The following is a 25,642-nucleotide window of genomic DNA, read 5'->3' as shown; positions in this document are numbered from 1 at the left end:
CTGTATAGCAATGGCTCCTTTGTTTGGGTCTCTCCAAATTCCTATTTTGGAAACTTATTTCCTCAGCTGCCAGTGCTGGACCTAGGGGGAAGTGCCTGGGTAATGGAGCCCTACCTCTCGATGGGCTAAAACTTTTTTGTAGACCTTGAGGGACTAGGAGCTAGATAGATGATCAGGACCCCTAAATAGTAACAGGTTGCCTCTCCTTTTGCAGCTGAATTAATTACCTCGGGTTGTAAAGGGGAACCGCCACCTCTGTCTTCTTCCTTCTGTGCATCCCCTCTCCTAGTCTCTGCCATGAGTCGAAAAAAAAATAAAACTCTCATCAAAAGTGGGCATCCAATCCCAGACTTCCTAGCCTTGAGAAGCATGAGTCACAGTTAATTCTGGTTTTAGTATGTTATTTGGTATTAGACATTCTTAGTAGCAGGAGAAACTAGACCAAGATGACCTGGAAGGCAAGATGTATCTAAGTTGCCCAGTCCTGCCAAACTTTCCTCTAGGCTGTGTTCTTAGCAGTCACACCTGTGAGTCCCTGTATCCAGATATCTCACCACCATCTCCTCATGCTTGAATATTTTTGCATTTCCATGATCACTACTGAGTTTAAGCACACATTTAAATGCTTGCTAACAATCTGTATTTCTCAAATCTAATTTGTCCATTTATATTATGGATACATTTGACTAACAATGTATATTTTCCCCTGTCACTAGGTTTCTAACTAGTATTTAAAATATTAGTGTTGTGTTTCCTGTGCTAAAATTACATGGTTGTCTCTGGCTGAAGCTTGTAGTTTAATAGGTTGATTCATGCCTATGTAGGTTTGTTGAACTTATTATAAATTGATATATCTTGATATTTTTTATAAAGTTTATTAATACCCATACGCTAACCAGGTGTCTAACAATCTTGTAACTTTGGATCTCTGATTTTTTTTTAATTTCTAAATTTTACTAGCTGCAATTATGAGAAAGACATATGCTCTCTTAATAATTAAAATACAAATAGCAAAGCAAGACAGATTATTTTCTTTGCCAACCTAGGTGACAGCCTACAATGGCAGGTAACCACAGTGAATGAGTCCAGAGGACAGTTTTTATAAGCCTAATATAGACCCTTCATCCATTTCCTCACTGGCTGAGTAATGAGGTGGGAAATCTTTTTTTTCCAGTCAGGTTTATTCTATGTAAATTTCTATTATTAATAAGTTAAATAACATCTAGTTTTCTTTTTTGTGAGCTATTTTTTATTAGTTATTTTCTTTATTAACATTTCAAATGTTATCTCCTTTCCTAGTTTCCCCTCTGAAAATCCCCTATCCCCTCCCCTCTCCCCCTGCTCACCAACCAACCCACTCCTGCTTCCTGGCCCTGGCATTCCCCTATACTGGGACATAGAACCTTCACAGGACCAAGGGCATCTTCTCCCATTGATGACCAACTAGGCCATCCTCTGCTACATATGCAGCTACAGCCATGAGAACCACCATGTGTTTTCTTTGGCTGCTGATTTAGTCCCTGGGAGCTCTGGGGGGTACAGGTTAATTCACATTGTTGTTCCTCCTATGGGGCTGCAAACCCCTTCAGTTCCTTGGGTACTTTCTCTGGCTCCATCATTGGGGACCCTGTGCTCCGTCCAATGGATGGCATCTACTTCTGTATTTGTCAGGGACTGTCAGAGCCTCTCAGGAGATAGTTATATCAGGAGAAAAAATGTCGTAGAAACCTTCTCTACTTTCCCGTGACACTTGCTTTTTTTTTTCTTTTTCTCATGGGCTCCTCTTTACGTTTATGTCCAGTTTAAGTTTTTTCAGGCACATAAGCCTACAGGCACACTTTGCCTTTTGTAATTTTCTATTCTAAATTTCTAGTAGAGAGCAGGTTAACTGGGGCAAGAGTTCAGAATTTTATGTTTATAGCAATGGAATCCGAGTTGACTCAAGATAGTTTGACTTTGAAAATGCACCATCGGATTTTTATATCTTATGCAATCACTTTTAAATGGTAAGATTCTTTGACCCTGAAAACTTCCTACACGTTCACTGCCTGTTGGGAAAATTAATTCTTTGCTTGTACACAAAGCTAATTAGCCTCTGGTTGTCAGTTGTACAAACTTGTACCAATGATGTAGTGGATTTTGCCATGTTATTATGGGATAGAATTTATGAATATTTTATTTCACCAAGCATCACACTTAGAAAGGCCCTCTTTTGAACAAATTATTTCAAGCTTTCAGCTAGGAAGTTTATATTTCCATTTGTTTAAATTTAAATATATAATTGATTCCAACATATGTTATAAGCCCATGTTTATTATTATGGCTATTTATTTCAATAGCCAACTTTCGAGTTTGTAGTTTTTCCTGTATCCTAGTCTATGTATATAGGCTTATTTTTTATTTTTATATTTGAACCATTATCTACATCTAGTTGCAACTTTATGTGTCAGCAGCATAAATTACTACCAACTTTCACTGTGACTTTAATATTGAATAAGACTGATCATCATTATTTGTTTTCTGTGTTATTTTTTTTCAATGAATATTCTGGCTGTGTTAGTTACTTGTCTTGTTTCTGCTGTGAATTATCTAACAAAGCAACTCAAGGAAGGAAAAGATTATGTTGTTTTACAATTGTATTGATATGGTCCATCATGAGAGGGGCATGGAGCAGGAGGCTGCTGGTCATCCCTCACCCACAGTCAGAAAGTAGAAAGAGATGAATGCTGGTGTTTTGCTTGCTTTCTCCTGCTAATTCAGTACTGGACACCACCTCTTGGACTGGGACACATTTAGGACATATTTCCTACCACAATTCATCTAATCTAGATATCCCACACAGATTCGCTCCGAGGATCTGTTTCCATGGTGATTCTAAATTCCACAAAGTTGATGGTCAAGTATTGCACTTGCTTAATATTTTCCTTTACTATGCTGTCTAGATTAAGTAGAGGTAACAGTAACAAGTATCTAGGAATTGTTTGTGATATCAAAGGACTAACTTCTAAAATTTTAACACAAGTCTGAGTTTTTTCATAAGTATTTTACTAGAAAATTTATATTAAGGGAGTTCTCTCAATTTTTTCTTTTCAATAAATGTCAACTAAAAGCTAAAATGTAAGGAATGCCAGTTCTAAATACTGTAAGACACAAGGCACCCAGTATACTTATGTGTTACTCGTAGTCAGAGACACTGTCTTCTGGACCAAAGGTGATTCAGCTACTGTGAATCAAAGTTCTCAGGAGTACATCCCAAGCATCTATACATTGATGCAATCAAAGATATGTGAAAGATTCTTTAATGCAGTATTGTTAGACTTACCATGAAGCTGTGAAGAATAATTTATATTCTACAGAGTATAAATAATGCATTCTATGTTCAGTAGAGACACACACAATTGCTATGAAATGAATTTCATGTTCAGTGATATAGATGAATGCTATTAACATAATATTGAAAAGTGATACTTATATATTACTGTTTACCTTAAGAAAATGACGAAATTAATAACCTTAGATTTAAAGTGTTATGTGTATAAAGATAATAGCTACCTTTGCATAGATCCTTAAAACACTCATTGAATGGTTTTATTTAAGCTAATTTAAATATTGAATGTGAGGGATATGAGGAAAGCCTTGAAGCCATTAATAACATTCTATTTCTCAATCTGGGTGATTATTATAGAATTGTGTTTGTCTCTGCTCAAATAAATATACATATTTTTAAAAGTTTAAGCTTATTGAATGAGCAAATGAAGCGATGGCTGAAATGCACTGTAAATTAAACTGAAAAGGAATCATTCTACTGTGAAATAAGGAACTTTGTTTATTCTGTCATATTTTGTTTATTCTCTGTTCCATTTCTAATGAGCAATGAGATTTAGGGGGGAGGGGCCACTTCCTTACTTTGAATTACTGTTCCTAATTTCTCAAAAATGAAGGCTGAACTAAACAATTCTCAAATACTCGAGTCCAACAATTCTGTAAAATAAAAACTTCCCCTGAAGTTGCTCAAGTTTCTTCTATTGATTGTTAGGGAAATCTGGATTCTTTGTTCTTTAGACACAAGCATCACCTTTCTGGGTTCCTTTCATCCCTTTTTGTGGCTTCCTCTGTGATCCTTCAACATAAACAGCCTTGGAAAATCAATAGGCACTTTTCTGCCACTAAATTATTTTTCTGGCATATATATGCCTTTTGAGAATACTGTAGTCTATCCATGACGCTAATACCAAAATAAAACCTGGATAGATTATGAAGAAGTGAAAATTATTTCTCATAGTTTAGGAGTTGTGAAATCCAAGATCAAGATACCAGCAGGCTGGAAGACTAGTGAGAGTTTCTACACACAAGGTGGCCACCTACAAAGTCTAATCCCTCATGACTGACAGGAAGGGGTTCTCTCTGAGAACTCTTCTAGAAAGAGTTCATATCTCCTAATGACCTCATCAAAGGTCCCACTGCTCAACACCACCATTTTAAGGTGAGAATCTTATGAATGCACCAGGCAAGAAGGGGCATAACAAATGTTTTCGATGTTTCCAGTTGTTTCTTTGGCACAACCTGTGCCCATAAGGGGTGTTTTCTTGTTTTGTTTTGTTTTGTTTTGTTTTGTTTTGTTTTTTATTTTACTTGCAAAACTACAAAGCAGACTATAGTGACTCTATTGAATGATAAATTAATTATGTTAGAATACACACTACACATGCTGTATCATAAAACTGGTCGATAAGACCATCCGGTCCTCGACTGCTGGGTCTCAAGTTCAAGAATGGTAATGAAGATTTGAGGAAAACAGATAAAAACAAATCTACTACCTTTTACTTTTGTCTTTTCTTCTTTTTTTTATTAACTATTTTTTAAATTTACATTTCAAATTTTATCCCCTTTCCTGGTTCTGACCCTCACAAAACCCCTATCCCATCCCCCCTCCCCTGCTTCTATGAGGGTGTTCCCCCACCCACCCACCCATCCACTCTCACCTCCCCACCCACGAATTCCCCTACCCTGGGGCATCTAACCTTTGCAGGACCAAGAGCCTCTCCTCCCACTGAGGCCCAAAAAGGCTATCCTCTGCTTACATATGTGGCTGGAACCATGGATGCCTCCATATGTACTCCTTGGTTGGTGGTTTAATCCCTGGGAACTGGGGGGGTTGGGGTCTGGTTGATATTGTTCTTCTTCCCATGGGATTGCAAACTTCTTCAGCCCCTTCAGTCCTTTCTCTAACTTCTCCACTGGGGACCTCATGATCAATCCAATGGTTGGCTGTGAGCATCCACCTCTGTATTTGTCAGGCTCCAGCAGAGTCAATCAGGAGACAGCTATATCATACTCCTGCCAGCAAGCACTTCTTGGCATGAACAATAGTGTCTGGGTTTGGTGACTGTTTATAGGATGGATCCCCAGCTGGGACACTCTTTGGATGGCCTTCCCTCCAGTCTCTGCTGCATATTTTGTCTCCGGATTTGCTCCCATGAGTATTTTGTTCCCCTTTCTAAGAAGGACTGAAGCACCCACCCTTTGGTCTTCCTTCTTCTTGAACTTCATGCAGTCTGTGAACTGTATCTTGGGCATTCTGAGTTTTGGGGCTAATATCTACTTTTTAGTGGGTACATACCATGTGTGTTCTTTTGTGATTGAATTACTTCACTCAGGTTGATATTTCCTAGGTCCAACCACTGGCCTAGGAATTTCATGAATTCATTGTTTTTAGTAGCTGAGCAGTACCCCATTGTGTAAATGTACCACATTTTCTGTATCCATTCCTCTGTTGAGGGACATCTGGGTTCTTTCCAGCTCCTGGCTATTATAAATAAGGCTGCTATGAATATAGTGGAGCATGTGTCCTTGGTATATGTTGAAGAATCTTCTGGGTATATGCCCAGGAGTGGTATAGCTGGATGTTCAGGTAGTACTATGTCCAATTTTCTGAGGAACCTCCAGACTGATTTCCAAAATTGTTATACCAGCTTGCAATCACATCAACATTGGAGGAGTGTTTCTACACACCCTCACCAACATCTGCTGTCACCTGAATTTTGGATCTTAGCCATTCTGACTGGTGTGAGGTGGAATCTCAGGGTTGTTTTGATTTGCATTTCCCTGATGACTAAGGATGTTGAACATTTCTTTAGGTGTTTCTCGACCATTAAATATTCCTCAGTTGAAAATTCTTTGTTTAGCTCTGTACCCCATTTTTAATAGGACTATTGGAGTCTCTGGAGTCTAACTTCTTAAGTTCTTTGTAGTATATATTGGATATCTACCAGATGTAGGATTGGTAAAGATCTTTTCTCATTAGTTGGTTGCCTTTTTGTCCTATTGACAGCATCCTTTGCCTTACAGAAGCTTTGCAAATGTGATCTTTTTATGAGATCCTATTTGCCAATCTGTGATGTTAGAGCATAAGTCATTGGTGTTCAGGAAATTTTGCCCCTGTGCCCACATGCTCAAGGCTCTTCCCCACTTTCTTTACTATTAGTTTCAGTGTCTCTGGTTTTATGTGGAGGTCCTTGATCTACTTGGACTTGAGCTTTGTACATGGAGATAAAAATGGATCAGTTTGCATTCTTCTACATGCTGACCTCCAGTTGAACCAGCACCATTTGTTGACAATGTTGTCATTTTTCCACTGGATTGTTTTAGCTCCTTTGTCAAAGATCAAGTGACCATAGGTGTGTGGGTTCATTTCTGGGTCTTCAATTCTATTTCACTGCTCTTCCAGCCTGTCTCTGTACCAATACCACACAGTTTTTATCACTATTGCTCTTCAATACAGCTTGAGATCAGGGATGGTGATTTTCCCCAGAAGTCCTTTTATGAATAGTTTTCGCTATCCTGGGATTTCAGTTACTTCAAATAAATTTGAAAATCTCTCTTTCTATCTCTGAACAATTGAGTTGGAATTTTTATGTGGATTGCATTGAATCTGTAGATTGCTTTCAGCAAGATGGTCATTTTTACTATATTAATCCTGCCAATCCATGAGCATGGGAGATCTTTCCATCTTCTGAGATCTTCAATTTCTTTCTTCAGAGGCTTGAAGTTCTTGTCATACAGATCTTTCACTTGCTTGATTAGAGTCACACCAAGGTATTTTATATGATTTGTGACTACTGTGAAGGGTGTTGTTTCCCTAATTTCTTTCTCAACCTATTAATCCTTTGAGTGTAGGAAGGCTACTGATTTGTTTGAGTTAATTTATATCCAGCCACTTCACTGAAGTTATTTATCAGGTTTAGGAGTTCTCTGGTGGAATTTTGGGGGTCACTTAAGTATACTATCATATCATCTGCAAATAGTGATATTTTTACTTCTTCCTTTCCAATTTGTATCTCTTTGACCTCCTTTTCCTATCTAATTGCTCTAGTTAGAACTTTAAGTACTATAATGAGTAGATAGGGAGAGAGAATTGTCCCTGATTTTACTGGGATTGCTTCAAGTTTAAGAACACCACCCTCTATTCCACTAACCACTGTTCCTTCCTGAAGCTGAGTCAGTTGTGAAGTTGAGTTGTCTGCATGTCTTCCATAAGAAGCATGTAAGCCTTCCTGGTAGCTGGGTTTGGTGATGTGGCCAGGTTCTGACAGATAAAATGTGATCTGAAGTGATCTTCAACTCCCTGTATTCCTGAGGAGATGGGATATGGGAAGGCCTTTTTATTCCCCTTTTCATAGCTTCTGTTATTGGGATGGAAAAGTGTGTAGTTTAAGACTGTGTGAACAAAGATGAAAACACTAGGAATGTTAGAGGTCAAACTTCAGATAGAGGTCCACATCCCATAATTAACATAGATGCTTCCATCTACAAGGCAAAGTAAAATAACATATTTTACTGTATAAATCACTGTTGTTTAGGCTTTGAACATAAAGCCCTCAAAATGTATCCTACCTGATACATTCCTCAGTGTGATTATGGACCCAAACTCTATGAGTAGGAACCATCTTTCATGAAGATACTGGACAAAACACTGCCCTTATAACTAAGGCTTTTAAATGTATGGTACCTATATTTTAAAGCTTCCCTTGTCTTCTTATTAACTCTGTACTGTAAAGTGTACAGCTTTCTGGAAGCCCAACATTATAAGAAAGAGGAGAGTAAAGATGTACCACCATTTTTAGAGAAGTGACAGGAAGTATTTGCAAAAGACAGCAATTAAAAAGGTGCAAGTTAGCCATCTGAACCCATTAAAGTCATCTAATTAGCAAAATAAATAGCAGAATTGTTTGCCCTGGATGGTTTAAAGTGTTTTGAATTTCTCTCTCAGAGAAACAGTAGATGAAGCAAATGATAAAGCCCAAGACAAAGAGAAGCAGCGACAGTAAAATCTAGAAAAGACCAGGAGGATTATAAACAGTTTCTGCAATGCAGAATCAATTAGTCGTTGGGGCTGTGAAATTTGCAAAATTGATCTGCATTAAGTATAATAAATTCTCAAAGGACATAAGCATCTTTACTCACACATTTACCCTCTGCTATTATGGCCACAGATGGAAAAGGACACAGAGGATATTCTACCATTAATCTGTTATTGATTCACCATTTGCTTTATGCTGCATATTCTTCCAATAGCTGGATGAACAACAACAGAATCAGCCATCATTATGATTCCATAAGAGAAAGAGAGTAAATAAACCAAACACATCATGTAGAGTTGAGAGACGCTGAAGTGCTGCTAAGTGCAGTAATTAATACTGGAGTACCAGAAAGGAAATGTGAACAAGAAATGGGTGAGAAATGTGCTATTTTAGAATGGAAGGCAAGGTGTGCCTTTATGACATTTAAACAGAGATTTGAACTAAGTGGGGGAGTGGCAGACAGCCATAACACAGAGATGACCTCACCACGCAGAGTAATCAGTGACTGCTAAGACTCTTGGATGAACTCTTTCAAGTACACAGGGTATCCGCATCAGGAGCACTACTGCCCTCCCCTTCTGTGCTGAGAAAGACAATACTCTAGGTACTATTATTACTCTAGGTACTATTATTACTCTAGGTACTATTATTACTCTAGGTACTATTATTACTCTAGGTACTATTATTACTCTAGGTACTATTATTACTCTAGGTACTATTATTACTCTAGGTATATTATTACTCTAGGTACTATTATTACTCTAGGTACTATTATTACTCTAGGTACTATTATTACTCTAGGTACTATTATTACTCTAGTGTGGGGCGCCGCTAATCTTCCGGTGCTGAGTCATTTCCTCAGCACCAACTAGTAAACACCTAGTTTGCGCCTGCGCTGGAAATCCCCGCCCCGGGCAGCTCCGCCTCAGGGATGGGGTGATCAGTGTTGAGCCAATCATGGCTTGCTACGTCCGAGGCGGGGAGAATTTCTTATAAAAGGGAGGGGCTCGGACTGCCTGGGGTCTCCGGTTGTGAAGCTTATGCTCTCCCTCTCAAGACGCATAAAGCTTGCTGCAGAAGAACCCTATCGTGTGTGGTGTCCTCATTCGCGGGCGATTTAGAGAACACTCACATCTGGTGCCGAAATCCCGGGAAAACGAAGAACAGAAGAACATCGCGAGCACCGTCGGAGATCCCTCGGTGACGGGGAGGGTCCAGAACTGCAGGAACTACGTCTCGGAAAGGTATGCCTGAATTTTACCTGACCCTTTCACACTCCCTTCAACTAACTGGGCCGTGGGAGGGATTGCCCGAGGCTTTAATCATCGTCCTCGTGGCCTTGGTTGTATGGTTCCTAGCCCTCTTCTTTTGTGAACATAGAAGGTTGTGTTAAATTGAAGTTCTTAATTGCAGTCTCCTTTAGAGTATCATGGGGGCTTCTCAATCAGTACAAACTTCATTAAAAGAACTTCTCAAAAGAAGGGACCTGAAGCTTGGGGATAGAGTTCTTCGCCGCTTTGTTGAGGAAGTTGATCGAGTAGCTCCCTGGTATGCGGTGTCAGGATCTCTGACACTGCCGTCATGGAATAAGCTAGGCAACGATCTAGAAACCTGTTCAGACCTCAGGTTGGGAGTTAAGGCCATATGGAAACTAGTTAAGAGTTGTCTTGAAGATGAGGCCTGTGAAGAGGAGCGAAAGAAAGGGCAAAAGGTTTTAGAAGCTATGCAGGAAGGTATGTCAGAATCCGAGCGTAGTGAGAGGATGGGTGTGCGCACAAAAACCGTAAAAAAGGCAAAAAAGGGAAGTGAAAAAGGACCTCCCGGGAGAAATAGAAAGGGAGAGAAGGGGAGCAGCAGGCCCGGGTTATATCCGACCCGAGAACTGGCTGCCCTCCACCTAAGAGATACTTCGGATTCTTCCGAAACCGAGGACAGTAAACTGACCTCGGAGGAAGAGGGCGAGTTAGAAGAAGAAGCAGTTAGATATAAAGGAGAAAGGTATCACCCAGATGAAGGCGGGCGACCTAAGTCAAGTAAGCCCGCGTCCGGTGTCTCCTCTAAGGATAGGAGATTGTTGGCTGCTGCCATTCCCTCCGCTCCCCCACCTTATGAGGCCCGGTCATCCACAACTTCCTTTTTTCCCCAAAAGATCCTCCGCAAGCTACAATTAGCGTTTCCTGTTTATGAACAAGAAGGGGGGAGAATCTACGCTCCTGTAGACTATAGTCAGATAAAAGATCTTGCAGAATCAGTAAGAAAATATGGTCCCAATGCTAATTTTACTGTTATGATTCTTGAAAGAATGGCACAAACTGCCATGACACCTAGTGATTGGCAAATGGTGGTTAAGGCCGCCTTGCCTACTATGGGACAATACATAGAATGGAAAGCCTTGTGGCATGAGGCAGCCCAGTCCCAGGCCAGGGTCAACGCAATAGCCCTTACGCAAGAGCAGCGGGATTGGACATTTGACCTTTTAACAGGCCAAGGCCCGTGGGCCGCAGATCAAATTAATTACCATTGGGGGGCGTACGCCCAGATTTCCAGCACAGCCATACGGGCCTGGAAGTCACTTAATCGCAAGGGAGAAACCACCAATCAGCTTACAAAAATTGTTCAAGGGCCCCAGGAGCCCTTTGCCGACTTCGTCGCACGCATGATGGAGGCGGCAGGAAAAATCTTTGGGGACCCAGAGGGGATAGGACCCTTTATTGAGCAACTGATTTTTGAACAAGCCACCCAGGAATGCAGGAATGCCATTGCTCCTAGAAAATCAAAAGGGTTGCAAGAATGGCTAAGAGTGTGTAGAGAGCTTGGAGGTCCACTTAGCAATACTGGCCTCGCGGCCGCCATCATGTTAGCACAAAAGCATCCTCCACAAAAGAAGACCGGTGAACGGACCTGTTTTAATTGCGGTAAGCCTGGACATTTCAAAAGAGATTGCAAAGCCCCAGACAAGAAAGGGGGGGTCTTGACCCTCTGCACGAGGTGTGGTAAAGGGTACCATAGAGCAGATCAATGTCGCTCAGTGCGAGATATACAGGGAAGGCTTTTGCCTCCATTAAATGTTCCTGCTCCCAATGTGTCAAAAAACGGGTCATTGGGCCCACGGTCCCAGGGCCCTCAAAGATATGGGAACCGGTTTGTCAGAACCTCCGGGATGGCGGAAGAAGCGACCCAGGAAGACCCACAAGGGTGGACCTGCGCGCCGCCTCCGACCTCCTACTAATGCCCCAAATGAGTATCCAACCAGTACCTATAGAGCCAATGTCACCTTTGCCCCCTGGGACCATGGGCCTTATCCTCGGACGAGGATCACTCACCTTACGGGGCCTAGTGGTCCATCCTGGGGTTGTTGACCACCTACATTCCCCCGAAATACAGGTCTTATGTTCCAGCCCCAGGGGCGTGTTTTCCATCAGTGCAGGGGATAGGATAGCTCAATTGCTGCTCCTCCCCGACACCCTCTGGGAGGGCTCCCCAGGCCCCAGTCCCAAAACGATGGGGTCATCAGGAACTGATTCAGCCTACCTTGTTGTATCCCTGAATGAAAGGCCCAAACTCTGCCTCGAAGTAAATGGAAAAAGGTTTGAAGGTATTCTTGATACCGGGGCAGACAAAAGTATTATATCCACGCACTGGTGGCCAAAAGCTTGGCCCACTACAAAATCGTCCCACTCTCTACAAGGCCTGGGATATCATTCATGCCCTGCCATAAGCTCAATGAGTTTGACTTGGAAGGCTCCTGAGGGACAAAAGGGTAAGTTTGAACCTTATGTGCTCCCGCTCCCAGTAAACCTTTGGGGGAGAGACATTATGCAACATTTGGGCCTAACCCTGTCCAATGAAAAAATTGTGTTGGGGGAAGGCTTGAACAAGGCAAAAAACATGATGCTAAAGATGGGCTACAGGACAGGCAAAGGATTAGGACGGTCAGAGCAAGGAGGAATTGAGCCTATTTCACCAGTAGGAAATATAGCCCGACAAGGACTGGGTTTTTCCTAGGGGCCATGGGGACGGTTCGGCCTATACCGTGGAAAACAGAGGACCCGGTGTGGGTCCCTCAATGGCCCCTATCCTCTGAAAAAATGGAGGCCGCAATACAATTAGTAAATGAACAACTAAAATTGGATCATATAGAACCTTCTACCTCCCCCTGGAATACTCCCATATTTGTTATTAAGAAAAGATCAGGGAAATGGAGGTTGCTCCATGACCTTAGAGCCATTAATGAACAAATGCATTTGTTTGGCCCTGTGCAAAGAGGCCTTCCTGTGCTCTCCGCCCTGCCCAGGGGTTGGAATTTGATTATAATAGATATTAAAGACTGTTTCTTTTCTATACCTCTATGTCCAATAGATAGGCCCAGATTTGCTTTCACCATACCCTCTGTTAATCACATGGAACCCGATAAAAGGTACCAATGGAAGGTTCTACCACAAGGAATGTCCAACAGCCCTACTATGTGCCAACTTTATGTGCAGGAGGCCCTTTCTCCAGTAAGGGATCAATTTCCCTCGTTAGTCATGCTCCATTATATGGACGACATCCTTCTGTGCCACAAGGACCTTGGCCTGCTTCAAAGGGCCTACCCCCTTTTACTTAAAACTTTGAGTCAATGGGGACTTCAAATAGCTGTAGAAAAGGTCCAAATTTCAAATACTGGACAGTTCCTGGGTACCATGGTGACACCAAATAACATCATACCTCAAAAATTAGAGATAAGAAGGGACCACCTCCATACCCTAAATGATTTTCAGAAATTGTTGGGGGACATTAACTGGCTTAGACCCTTTTTAAAAATCCCCACTTCGGAATTAAGATCTTTGTTCAATATCTTAGAAGGAGATTCGCACATCACGTCCCCCCGAACATTGACTCCAGCTGCTGATCTGGCCCTACAAAAGGTGGAAATGGCCCTGGCACAAGCGCAGCTGCTCCGTATCGAAGAATCACAACCCTTTAGTCTGTGTGTCTTACAAACTGCCCATTTGCCAACTGCCGTTCTTTGGCAGAATGGGCCCCTGCTATGGGTTCACCCAAATGTATCCCCAGCAAAAATAATACATTGGTATCCTGAAGCCATAGCTCAGCTTGCACTCAGAGGCTATAAAGCAGCCATCACCCATTTCGGGCGTAGCCCCCACCTCTTGGTGGTGCCTTATACCTCTGTGCAAGTTCAGACCTTGGCCGCCACATCTAATGACTGGGCTATACTAGTTACAACTTTCCCTGGAAGCATAGACAATCACTATCCCAAACACCCGATCCTACACTTTGCCCAGAGCCAGTCAATTGTGTTCCCGCAGGTAACGGTAAGAAACCCAATTAAGGAAGGGCTCATGGTGTATACCGATGGCTCCAAGAATGGTGTAGGGGCCTTTGTGGTCAATGGCAAAATATGTTCCAAACAATATAAAGAAGCATCACCTCAAGTAATAGAGTGTCTAGTGGTTCTGGAGGTATTAAAAACCTTCTCTGAACCCCTCAATATTGTGTCAGACTCTAGTTATGTAGTAAATGCAGTAAACTTGCTGGAGGTGGCTGGAGTAATCAAACCCTCTAGCACTTTAGCACAAATTTTTCAAGAAATACAATCAGTGTTGCTTCAAAGAAAATTCCCAGTTTTCATCACTCATATCAGGGCTCATTCAGGCCTACCTGGCCCCATGTCCCTGGGTAATGACTTGGCAGACAAAGCCACCAAATTAATAGCCACAGCCCTGTCATCCTCTGTGGAAGCTGCAAAAGGATTCCACAATCGCTTTCATGTAACGGCAGAAACGTTGCGCCGTCGCTTCTCCTTGACTAGGAAAGAAGCTCGTGACATCGTCACTAGCTGCCAAAATTGCTGTGAATTTCTGCCCCTCCCTCATGTGGGGATCAACCCCCGCGGCGTTCAGCCTTTACAAATATGGCAAATGGATGTCACACATGTCCCCTCCTTTGGCAAATTACAATATCTTCATGTGTCCGTTGATACCTGCTCTGGCATTATTTTTGCATCTCCCCATGTGGGAGAAAAGGCAACACATGCGATCCAACACTGCCTCGAGGCTTGGAGCGCTTGGGGACAACCTAAATTTATTAAAACTGATAACGGACCAGCTTATACTTCACAAAAATTTCAAAGCTTTTGTCGCCAAATGGGAGTAACGCATCTAACTGGTATCCCATATAACCCACAAGGTCAAGGCATTGTTGAGAGAGCACATCGGACCCTTAAATCTTATGTTGTTAAACAAAAAGGGGGCGCTGATGAAGCTATACCCCGTACGCCAAAAGTGTCTGTGTCATTGGCACTATTCACCCTCAATTTTTTAAATCTTGACGCACACGGCCATACTGCGGCAGAACGACATTGTTCTGAACCAACTAGACCCAAAGAATTAATAAAATGGAAAGATGTCTTAACCAACAAATGGAGAGGCCCGGATCCTATTCTAATAAGATCCAGGGGAGCTGTTTGTGTTTTCCCGCAGAACGAACAAAATCCATTCTGGGTCCCAGAAAGACTAACACGATCAATACCCCAAGATGATGAAGATCGCCCTGCTGATATTGGGAATCACCCTGCCCCTGCAAGTGACATCCAAACGGGAGGAGCTCCGATGGGGAATAATGTCGACGTTCCCGCTGCCAATGCCAGTGACACATGATGCGCAAGTATTCCCCCGCTTGTTTGTGACCGAAGATACCTTAGGTTTACCATATTTACCATGGGACCCACAAGCTGAACGGGTAATAGATAATAGAACCTTTATATTTAAAGGGAGCTTGTGTTTCATCAGCGGCAACCCATCAAATTACTGTATTGGGTTATTGTCACAGGTCTCTACACTCATTTCCAATGTATGGGCCGCTAATGGAACCCACTGGTGTGCAAATGCAACTTCAATTATAGCAGTTTGGCCTAAAAGCATTATCCAACTTGTTAAACAACCCAAATTGGCACCCTTTTGCTCTACTAAGGAAGAGACATTGTCAATCTTACCATGGTCCGGTTGCCAATCTCGCAGAACAGGGACTATTGGGAATCACTTTACCTTTTCTCCCCCTCTGGCCAATGGATCATTCCATATTGCAAAACTCAATGGTCTGGATAACCCCAGGGCCACCGGCAACCCTTTTGATTTGTGGTTGCTGTGCGGCCTTAATGGCAGTTGCACAGATTTAACCCCCATAGGCTTTGTGCAAGGAGCACGTATTAGAAAGGGGGTATTGTGCTCACAGTCATTTGGCGATGAGTCCCCCTGGGCCTTCCAACAGACTAAGGATTTTGGGCCGGTGCCTGTATGCGTTTGGCCCCCTTTTTTATGGGTAGTTAGTAATTCCACCAGCTCACATGATTTTAGTCAGTTAAATTGTAGTGAGAATGCCTGTTATTATGTGATGTGCTGGAATGCTACTAAATTTCCTTTAGCTTTGATAATGCGCTTGCCCCGATTTATTCCGGTCCCGGTGGTGGCGCCCAGCTCTTTGGCCTTGTTTAGAGAAAAAAGAGATTTTGGAGTATCGGCAGTTATAGTTGGTACCTTAGCGGCAGTGGGGATCACTGCCTCGGTTACCGCCTCTGCGTTAGCTTTGAGCGGGACAATACAAACGGCCGATACCATCAACCAACTCTCGGCCTCAATCACTGTAGCCATGGATAAGGGGCATTTCGCATACTCCCAATTACAGGGGGGTCTGTTATTGGTGAACCAACGTATAGACTTGGTTCAAGAACAAATAGACATTCTTTGGCAAATTGCCCAATTGGGATGTGAAATGAAACTGCCAGGCCTCTGTATTACCTCCATACAATTTAAAAATTTTACCCGTGCTGCAAACCTTTCTAAGAATTTGTCCTTACAGCTGAGAAATAATTGGTCGATGGAATTTGATCAGACTCTCCAAGAGCTTCGGATGGCTATAGTAGAGATCAACTCCACGCGACTTGATTTTTCCCTGACTGAAGGCTTCGCGTCCTGGATTTCATCGGCCTTCTCTTATTTTAAAGAATGGGTGGGGGTGGGCTTATTCGGAATCCTCCTCTGCTTTGGACTGGCACTTAGCTTAGGGTTAATCTGCAAATTATATAAGAAAAATAATAGAGACAAAATCATGATATCCCAGGCGCTTGCTGCCCTGGAGCAGGGGCAATCTGCACAGGTATGGTTGGCGGCGCTTAAACAAAATTGATTTGCACCACTGGTCGCTGGCTGCCCATGCCTTAGCGGGTGAGCTTCAGCAGCCCTAGAGGATTGTAGAGCAATGCATCGCACAGGTGGTCCCCCCGTTCCACCTGGGGAATATGCCGTCTAGTGGGGGTTTCCTGCCCTAGTCTTCCCCTCCTCGAAAAAATGGCAGAGGGACAGGTCGGAGCAACTTCGGGTCCCACTCAAGCCTAGTTGTTGCTTGCGGACATAGTTCTTACATCTCTGAGTAAGAGGATTCGGCCAATGTTCCCGTCCTCTCATACTGGGTGTCCAGTTGGTTTTATTAGACAAAAAAGGGGGAGATGTGGGGCGCCGCTAATCTTCCGGTGCTGAGTCATTTCCTCAGCACCAACTAGTAAACACCTAGTTTGCGCCTGCGCTGGAAATCCCCGCCCCGGGCAGCTCCGCCTCAGGGATGGGGTGATCAGTGTTGAGCCAATCATGGCTTGCTACGTCCGAGGCGGGGAGAATTTCTTATAAAAGGGAGGGGCTCGGACTGCCTGGGGTCTCCGGTTGTGAAGCTTATGCTCTCCCTCTCAAGACGCATAAAGCTTGCTGCAGAAGAACCCTATCGTGTGTGGTGTCCTCATTCGCGGGCGATTTAGAGAACACTCACACTCTAGGTACTATTATTACTCTAGGTACTATTTATTATTACTCTAGGTACTATTATTACTCTAGGTACTATTATTACTCTAGGTACTATTCCCAGAGCTGCATGAAAACCCTGCTGATACCCAAGAGTAATTCAAGGAAGAAAGCCAGCTGCTGTGCTGTCTGTCTTGCAGTTTAGGCTTCCCACTTTTAGCCCATAATCTGTATCCTTGGAGAGATGTCTGGGTGAACTAGAGACAAGAGAGACCCACCTCAGTGGTGGGTCCTCAGTGTCCTTTAGATCAAAAGAGCAGATCACCAGCAGTAGAGTGAAATCACCTGTGAAGAGGTTAGATGGTTTTTCTACTTCAGTAAGCTGTTGAACTTAGCACAAATCTATATTTACTTTCAAAATGTGTTTGTAGAGTCTGCAGTAACCTGCTTTTTTTCAGTCATGATAAATCTTGTTTACTGTACTTTTAATTTGATGACTCTAGCTCATAATTCACTGGGCTCATTGATCTTTCCTTATTGACCTAAGCACTATTTTAAGATATACTCCAAATTTTCAGGTATCCCATAGATAACTTACTGAGTTTTTGCACATTTTTTTGATTAACATTTTATGTAGAAGAATTAAACAATAGTCTAGACTAAGGGTTTAAAAATTAGAACCTAAACTCACTGGACTGTCTAGATATCAATAAATATTTTATTGCAGCATAGCCATGTTTGTATCTTTATTTGTAATTATCTGTGACAGAGGGGTATAATAGAAAGCCACAAAGAATCATAGCATTTGGATTTAAAAGAAAAGTTATAGAATGGGAAAAATACTCTGCCTGGAAAGCTCATAAATTGATATCTATCTTTGGACTGTCTCCGTATTGAAATTCTCAACTGAAGTGTTTTATAAATCTAGTTCTTAGTTTTCACTTTATCTTTGGACAACTTTATAAAGTTTTATTTTCCCCTTTTATTCGAAAAGATATTATTTCACTCTCTTTTTTGTTTGTTTGTTTGTTTGTTTGTTATTTGTGAATCTGACAAATGAGCTTCAAAAGAAAGCTTTGTTCTACAGATGTTTAGCACAATGCTTTTTTTTTCCCCTTGGGGATCTTCTTAGTGTCAATTAGTAGCAAAATGTGCAACAATGTTATTCAAATTTCCCATGAAGCTACTGACAAGTGTGCTATTCTGAGAAAGGTCTTTTATCCTGATGATGTCACTTGTATTCCTGCATCTAATTCTCTGGCATTTGTGTGTGTGTGTGTGTGTGTGTGTGTGTGTGTGTATCAGCAACACTCTTTCTCATGGACAATATTTTTCCACATTGGTACTTTCCATGAGAACTTTTAAGCCAAATTTTGTTTGGTGTAAACATTATTATATATTATATAACTTTTCTACTTAACAATTTTTTAAATTCTTGAAGTATTATATTCAATGTCTTTTGATTATATTCATCCTACACTCTTCCCCTTGAACCTTCAAAAGTCCACTGCCACATGCATACTTCCTAATATGTGTCTTCTTTTTAAAATTTAATAACCTATTGAATCAACTTCTGTTATTCATATACTACTCAGTGTGGAACAAACCACTGGAGTGTGGTGGACCTACCAGAACCCACATACTCTTGAAGAAAACGGACACTCCTTCCGTAAGAATTCATCAAATATCCATATCCCCTCAAGGCCCTCAGTTATACAGCTATCTTCTAAAATCCATTCTGAAAATATTGCATTTTAATAGGAGATTTTGTTCACTTCTATTTGAATGCCATTATTGATCTGGTCATGTTTTAAATTCACTTTCTTATTTTTTTAAAAAAGCATTGTTTTTTTGTTCTCTCTCTCTCTCTCTCTCTCTCTCTCTCTCTCTCTCTCTCTCTCTTCCTTCTCCTTTTGATGACAGATTATTTTCAGAATTTCCATTCTTCTGTTGATTTTATCTTTTTTCCAGAGCTTGCTCTAGTGGCTAATGTCAGAATCTCACAGAGAATCTACATAATCGCTTCCGGTATAATAAATAAACATAAAAATCATACACCCCTTCCATTCTTTTTTCTTTTCTTTTATTAGATATTTTCTTTCTCTACATTTCAAATGTTATCCCCTTTACTAGTGTCCCCTCTGAAAATCCCTTATCCCTTCCCACCCTCCCCCACTCACCAACCTACCCACTCCCACTTCCTGGTCCTGGCATCCCCCTATACTGGGGCATAGAACCTTCACAAGACCAAGGACCAATCCTCCCATTAATAACCAACTAGGCCATCCTCTGTTACATGTGCAGCTAGAGCCATGAGTACCATCATGTGTTTTCTTTGATTGGCGGTTTAGTCCCAGGGAGCTGGGGGGGGGGGGTACTGGTTAGTGCATATTGTTGTTCCTCCTATGGGGCTGCAAATCCCTTCAGCTACTTTCTCTAGCTCCTTCACTGGGGACCTTATGCTCCATCCAATGGATGGCTGTGAGCATCCACTTCTGTATTTGTCAGGCACTGGCACGGCCACTCAGAAGACAGCTATATCAGGCTCCTGTCAGCAAGCTCTTCTTGGCACCCACAATATTGTCTGGGTTTGGTAGTTGTTTATGGGATGGATCCCCAGGTGGGGCAGTCACTGCATGGTCATTCCTTCAGTCTCTGCTCCAACTTTTGTCTCTGTAACTCCTTCCATGGGTATTTTGTTCCCCCTTCTAAGAAGGCTCGAAATACCCACACTTTGGTCTTCTTTCTTCTTGAGTTTCATGTGTTTTGCAAATTGTATCTTGGGTATTCTAAGTTTCTGGGTTAATATCCACTTATCAGTGAGTGCATATCATGGGTGTACTTTTGTGACTGGGTTACCTCACTCAGGATGATATCCTCCAGATCCATCCATTCGTCTAAGAATTTCATAAATTCATTGTTTTTAATAGCTGAGTATACTCCATTGTGTAAATGTACCACATTTTCTGTATCCATTCCTCTGTTGAGGGACATCTGGGTTCTTTCCAGCTTCTGGCTATTATAAATAAGGCTGCTATGAACATAGTGGAGCATGTGTCCTTATTACAAGTTAGTGCATCTTCTGGGTATATGCCCAGGAGTGGTATGCTGGATCTTCTGGTAGTATTATGTCCAATTTTCTGAGGAACCGCCAGACTGATTTGTTGTACCAGCTCGCAGTCCCACCAGAAATGGAGGAGTGTTTGTCTTTCTTCACATCCTAGACAACATATGCTGTCACCTGAATTTTTGATCTTAGCCAATCTGACTGGTGTGAGGTGGAATCTCAGGGTTGTTTTGATTTGCATTTCCCTGATAATTAAAGATGTTGAACATTTTTTTTAGGTGCTTCTGAGACATTTGGTATTCCTCAGTTGAAAATTTTTTGTTTAGCTCTGTACCCCATTTTTAAATAGTGTTATTTGGTTTTCTGGGGTCTAACTTCTTGAGTTCTTTGTATATATTGGCTAAGAGTTCCCTATGGATTTAGGATTGGTAAAGATCTTTACCCAATCTGTTGGTGGCCTTTTTGTCTCATTGACAGTGTCCTTTGCCTTACAGAAGCTGTGCAGTTTTATGAGGAGATCCTTGATCCAATTAGACTTGAGCTTTGTACAAGGAGATAAGAATGGATCAATTCGCATTCTTCTATATGCTAACTGCCAGTTGAGCCAGCTCCATTTGTTGAAAATGCTGTCTTTTTTTCCCACTGGATGGTTTTTAGCTCCTTTGTCAAAGATCAAGTGACCCTAGGTATGTCGGTTCATTTCTGGGTCTTCAATTTTATTCCATTGATCTATCTGTCTGTCACTGCATCAGTACCATGCAATTTTTATCACAGTTGCTCTGCAGTACATCTCCCCTCCCATTCTTTACACTACTAGGATCACAGATTTTTCCATTAAATTTACTGCAGAATCTGTAAGATACCATTACATTTGCATTGAAATATTCGACCGTTTTTAAGTAACTTTAAAAAACAATCTTTCACATGCCTTACACATTTGCCATTCCACCTCTCTGCTCCCTCTCACAGTTAACTAATGCATTGCTGAACTGGCTTAGAATTCAGATCCTTCATAGAAAACCTTTCCTGGGGGATGGGGCTGCTAGTGAGAGGTCCATTTCACCTTCACTCCCGATATGTATCTTTCCTGGATTAGACTTCATATATTTCAGTAATTTGTAATATGCTTCCCTTTTCTTCCTGCTGCCATCGGCTCTAAGCTTATCACCTACTTGACTTTCTTATTCTAAACACAGTGTGTCTTTTATTCTACTCCAAGTTGCTTTTAAGACTTTTTTTTTTAATTAATGAATTTCTGAACTTTGGGCACGATGCACCCAGATATGGAGATGGTTTTCTTCCTGTTCATCTTGTTTGAATTTCACAGCCATTTCTGTGCTTTATCATCTTTGATAACTGGAAAATTTTCGTTCATCAGATACTGCTTGTTTCCTTTCTATCTCCTGTTTTTGCTTCTACTTCAGTTACACGCCTGTTTGCCCATTAGTCCATTTAATTCTTACAGGTCATAAATTTCCATCTGTAGCTTTGCATTCATCTCTCCCTCCTTTTGCTGGAATTATTTTTACCATCTCTTTTGTGAAAACTCTGATATTGACCTGCCTGTTTACTTTTATGTCTGCCAAATATATTTTAGTTAGAATTTAATTTAGAATCCATAGTGTTTTCTTTTTTTTTAAGTTAATCATTTTACATTTATTTTTTTTTATTACATATTTTCCTCAATTACATTTCCAATGCTATCCCAAAAGTCCCCCATACCGCCCCCCACTTACCTACACTCCCATTCCCATTCTTTTGGCCCTGGCATTCCCCTATATTGGGGCATATAAAGTTTGCAAGTCCAATGGGCCTCTCTTTCCAGTGATGGCCGACTAGGCCATCTTTTGATACATATGCAGCTAGAGACAAGAGCTCCGGGGTACTGGTTAGTTCATCATGTTGTTCCAACTATAGGGTTGCAGATCCCTTTAGCTCCTTGGGTACTTTCTCTAGCTTCTCCATTGGGAGCCCTGTGATATATCCAATAGCTGACTGTGAGCATCCACTCCTGTGTTTGCTAGGCCCCTGCATAGTCTCACAAGAGACAGCTATCTTTGGGTCCTTTCAGCAAAATCTTGCTAGTGTATGCAATGGTGTCAGCGTTTAGAAGCTGATTATGGGATGGATCCCTGGATACTGCAGTCTCTAGATGGTCCATCCTTTCATCACAGCTCCAAACTTTGTCTCTGTAACTCCTTCCATGGGTGTTTTGTTCCCAATTCTAAGAAGGGGCACAGTGTCCACATTTTGGTCTTCATTCTTCTTGAGTTTCATGCGTTTAGCAAATTGTATCTTATATCTTGGGTATCCTAAGTTTTGGGCTAATATCCACTTATCAGTGAATACATATTGTGTGAGTTCCTTTGTGATTGTGTTACCTCACTCAAGATGATGCCCTCCAGGTCCATCCATTTGGCTAGGAATTTCATCAATTCATTCTTTTTACTAGCTGAGTAGTACTCCATTGTGTAAATGTACCATAATTTCTGTATCCATTCCTCTGTTGAGGGACATCTGGGTTCTTTCCAGCTTCTGGCTATTATAAATAGGGCTGCTATGAACATAGTGGACCATGTGTCCTTCTTACCGGTTGGGACATCTTCTGGATATATGCCCAGGAGAGGTATTGCTGGATCCTCCGGTACTACTATTTCCAATTTTCTGAGGAACCGCCAGACTGATTTCCAGATTGGTTGTACAAGCTTGCAATCCCACCAACAATGGAGGAGTGTTCCTCTTTCTCCACATCCCCGCCAGCATCTGCTGTCACCTGAATTTTTGATCTTAGCCATTCTGACTGGTGTGAGGTGGAATCTCAGGGTTGTTTTGATTTGCATTTCCCTGATGATTAAGGATGTTGAACATTTTTTCAGGTGCTTCTCTGCCATTTGGTATTCTTCAGGTGAGAATTCTTTGTTCAATTCTGAGCCCCATTTTTTAATGGGGTTATTTGACTTTCTGGAGTCCACCTTCTTGAGTTCCTTATATATATTGGATATTAGACCCTTATCTGATTTAGGATAGGTAAAGATCCTTTCCCAATCTGTTGGTGGTTTTTTTGTCTTATTGATGGTGTCTTTAGCCTTGCAGAAGCTTTGCAGTTTCATGAGGTCCCACTTGTCAATTCTCGATCATACAGCACAAGCCATTGCTGTTCTATTCAAGAATTTTTCCCCTGTGCCCATATCTTCAAGGCTTTTCCCCACTTTCTCCTCTATAAGTTTCAGTGTCTCTGGTTTTATGTGAAGTTCCTTGATCCACTTAGACTTGACCTTAGTACAAGGAGATAGGAATGGATCGATTCGCATTCTTCTACATGATAACAACCAGTTGTGCCAGCACCATTTGTTGAAAATGCTGTCTTTCTTCCACTGGATGTTTTTAGCTCCCTTGTGGAAGATCAAGTGACCGTAGGTGTGTGGGTTCATTTCTGGGTCTTCAATTCTATTCCATTGGTCTATTTGTCTGTCACTATACCAGTACCATGCAGTTTTTATCACAATTGCTCTATAGTAAAGCTTTAGGTCCGGCATGGTGATTCCACCAGAGGTTCTTTTATCCTTGAGAAGAGTTTTTGCTATCCTAGGTTTTTTGTTATTCCAGATGAATTTGCAGATTGCACTTTCTAATTCGTTGAAGAATTGAGTTGGAATTTTGATGGGGATTGCATTGAATCTGTAGATTGCTTTTGGCAAGATAGCCATTTTTACAATGTTGATCCTGCCAATCCATGAGCATGGAAGATCTTTCCATCTTTTGAGATCTTCTAGAATTTCTTTCTTCAGAGACTTGAAGTTCTTATTATACAGATCTTTCACTTCCTTAGTTAGAGTCACGCCAAGATATTTTATATTATTTGTGACTATTGAGAAGGGTGTTGTTTCCCTAATTTCTTTCTCAGCCTGTTTATTCTTTGTGTAGAGAAAGGCCATTGATTTGTTTGAGTTAATTTTATATCCAGCTACTTCACCGAAGCTGTTTATCAGGTTTAGGAGTTCTCTGGTGGAATTTTTAGGGTCACTTATATATACTATCATATCATCTGCAAAAAGTGATATTTTGACTTCATCTTTTCCAATTTGTATCCCTTTGATCTCCTTTTGTTGTCGAATTGCTCTGGCTAGGACTTCAAGTACTATGTTGAATAGGCATGGAGAAAGTGGACAGCCTTGTCTAGTCCCTGATTTTAGAGGGATTGCTTCAAGCTTCTCACCATTTACTTTGATGTTGGCTACTGGTTTGCTGTAGATTGCTTTTATCATGTTTAGGTATGGGCCTTGAATTCCTGATCTTTCCAAGACTTTTATCATGAATGGGTGTTGGATTTTGTCAAATGCTTTTTCTGCATCCAACGAGATGACCATGTGGTTTTTGTCTTTGAGTTTGTTTATATACTGGATTACGTTGATGGATTTCCGTATATTGAACCATCCCTGCATTCCTGGGATGGAACCTACTTGGTCAGGATGGATGATTGTTTTGATGTGTTCTTGGATTCGGTTAGCAAGAACTTTATGGAGTATTTTTGCATCAATATTCATAAGGGATATTGGTCTGAAGTTTTCTGTCTTTGTTGGGTCTTTTTGTGGTTTAGGTATCAGAGTAATTGTGGCTTCATAGAATGAGTTGGGTAGAGTACCTTCTGTTTCTATTTTGTGGAATAGTTTGTGAAGAACTGGGATTAGATCTTCTTTGAAGGTCTGATAGAACTCTGCACTAAACCCATCTGGTCCTGGGCTTTTTTTGGTTGGGAGACTATTAATGACTGCTTCTATTTCTTTGGGGGATATAGGGCTGTTTAGATCATTAACCTGATCTTGGTTCAACTTTGGTACCTGATATCTGTCTAGGAACTTCTCCATTTCATCCAGGTTCTCCAGTTTTGTTGAGTATAGCCTTTGGTAGAAGGATCTGATGGTGTTTTGGATGTCTTCAGGATCTGTTGTTATGTCTCCTTTTTCATTTCTGATTTTGTTAATTAGAATGCTTTCCCTGTGCCCTCTAGTGAGTCTGGCTAAGGGTTTATCTATCTTGTTGATTTTCTCAAAGAACCTGCTCCTTGATTGGTTGATTCTTTGAATAGTTCTTTTTGTTTCCACTTGATTGATTTCGCCCCATGAGTTTGATTATTTCCTGCCGTCTACTCCTCTTGGGTGAATTTGCTTCCTTTTGTTCTAGTGCTTTTAGGTGTGTTGTCAAGCTGCTAATGTGTGCTCTTTCTAGTTTCTTTTTGGAGGCACTCAGAGCTATGAGTTTTCCTCTTAGAAATGCTTTCATTGCGTCCCATAAGTTTGGGTATGTTGTGGCTTCATTTTCATTGAACTCTAAAAAGTCCTTGATTTCTTTCTTTATTCCTTCCTTGAGCTTGGTATCATTGAGAAGAGTGTTGTTCAGTTTCCACGTGAATGTTGGCTTTCTATTAT

The 25,642-nt window shown here is 41.4% G+C and overlaps 1 protein-coding gene across 1 annotated transcript; it reads left to right on the top strand.

The window, feature by feature from the left end:
• Positions 1-9,486: 9,486 nt before the first annotated feature.
• On the top strand, positions 9,487-17,114 carry LOC147001099 (uncharacterized). The gene is made up of 2 exons (XM_085830205.1): positions 9,487-9,604; positions 14,843-17,114. Exon 2 carries the CDS (start codon positions 14,898-14,900, stop codon positions 16,542-16,544), a length of 1,647 nt encoding a protein of 548 aa, XP_085686331.1. The 5' UTR covers positions 9,487-9,604; positions 14,843-14,897; the 3' UTR covers positions 16,545-17,114.
• Positions 17,115-25,642: the final 8,528 nt, after the last annotated feature.

The sequence above is a fragment of the Mus caroli genome, unplaced genomic scaffold, assembly GCF_978045245.1.
Source record: "Mus caroli unplaced genomic scaffold, Mus_caroli_1 scaffold_14, whole genome shotgun sequence".
In the NCBI taxonomy this organism is placed as follows: Eukaryota; Metazoa; Chordata; class Mammalia; order Rodentia; family Muridae; genus Mus; species Mus caroli.
Note: the sequence above shows the minus strand (reverse complement) of the source record. Positions and strands in the feature narration are given on the sequence as shown.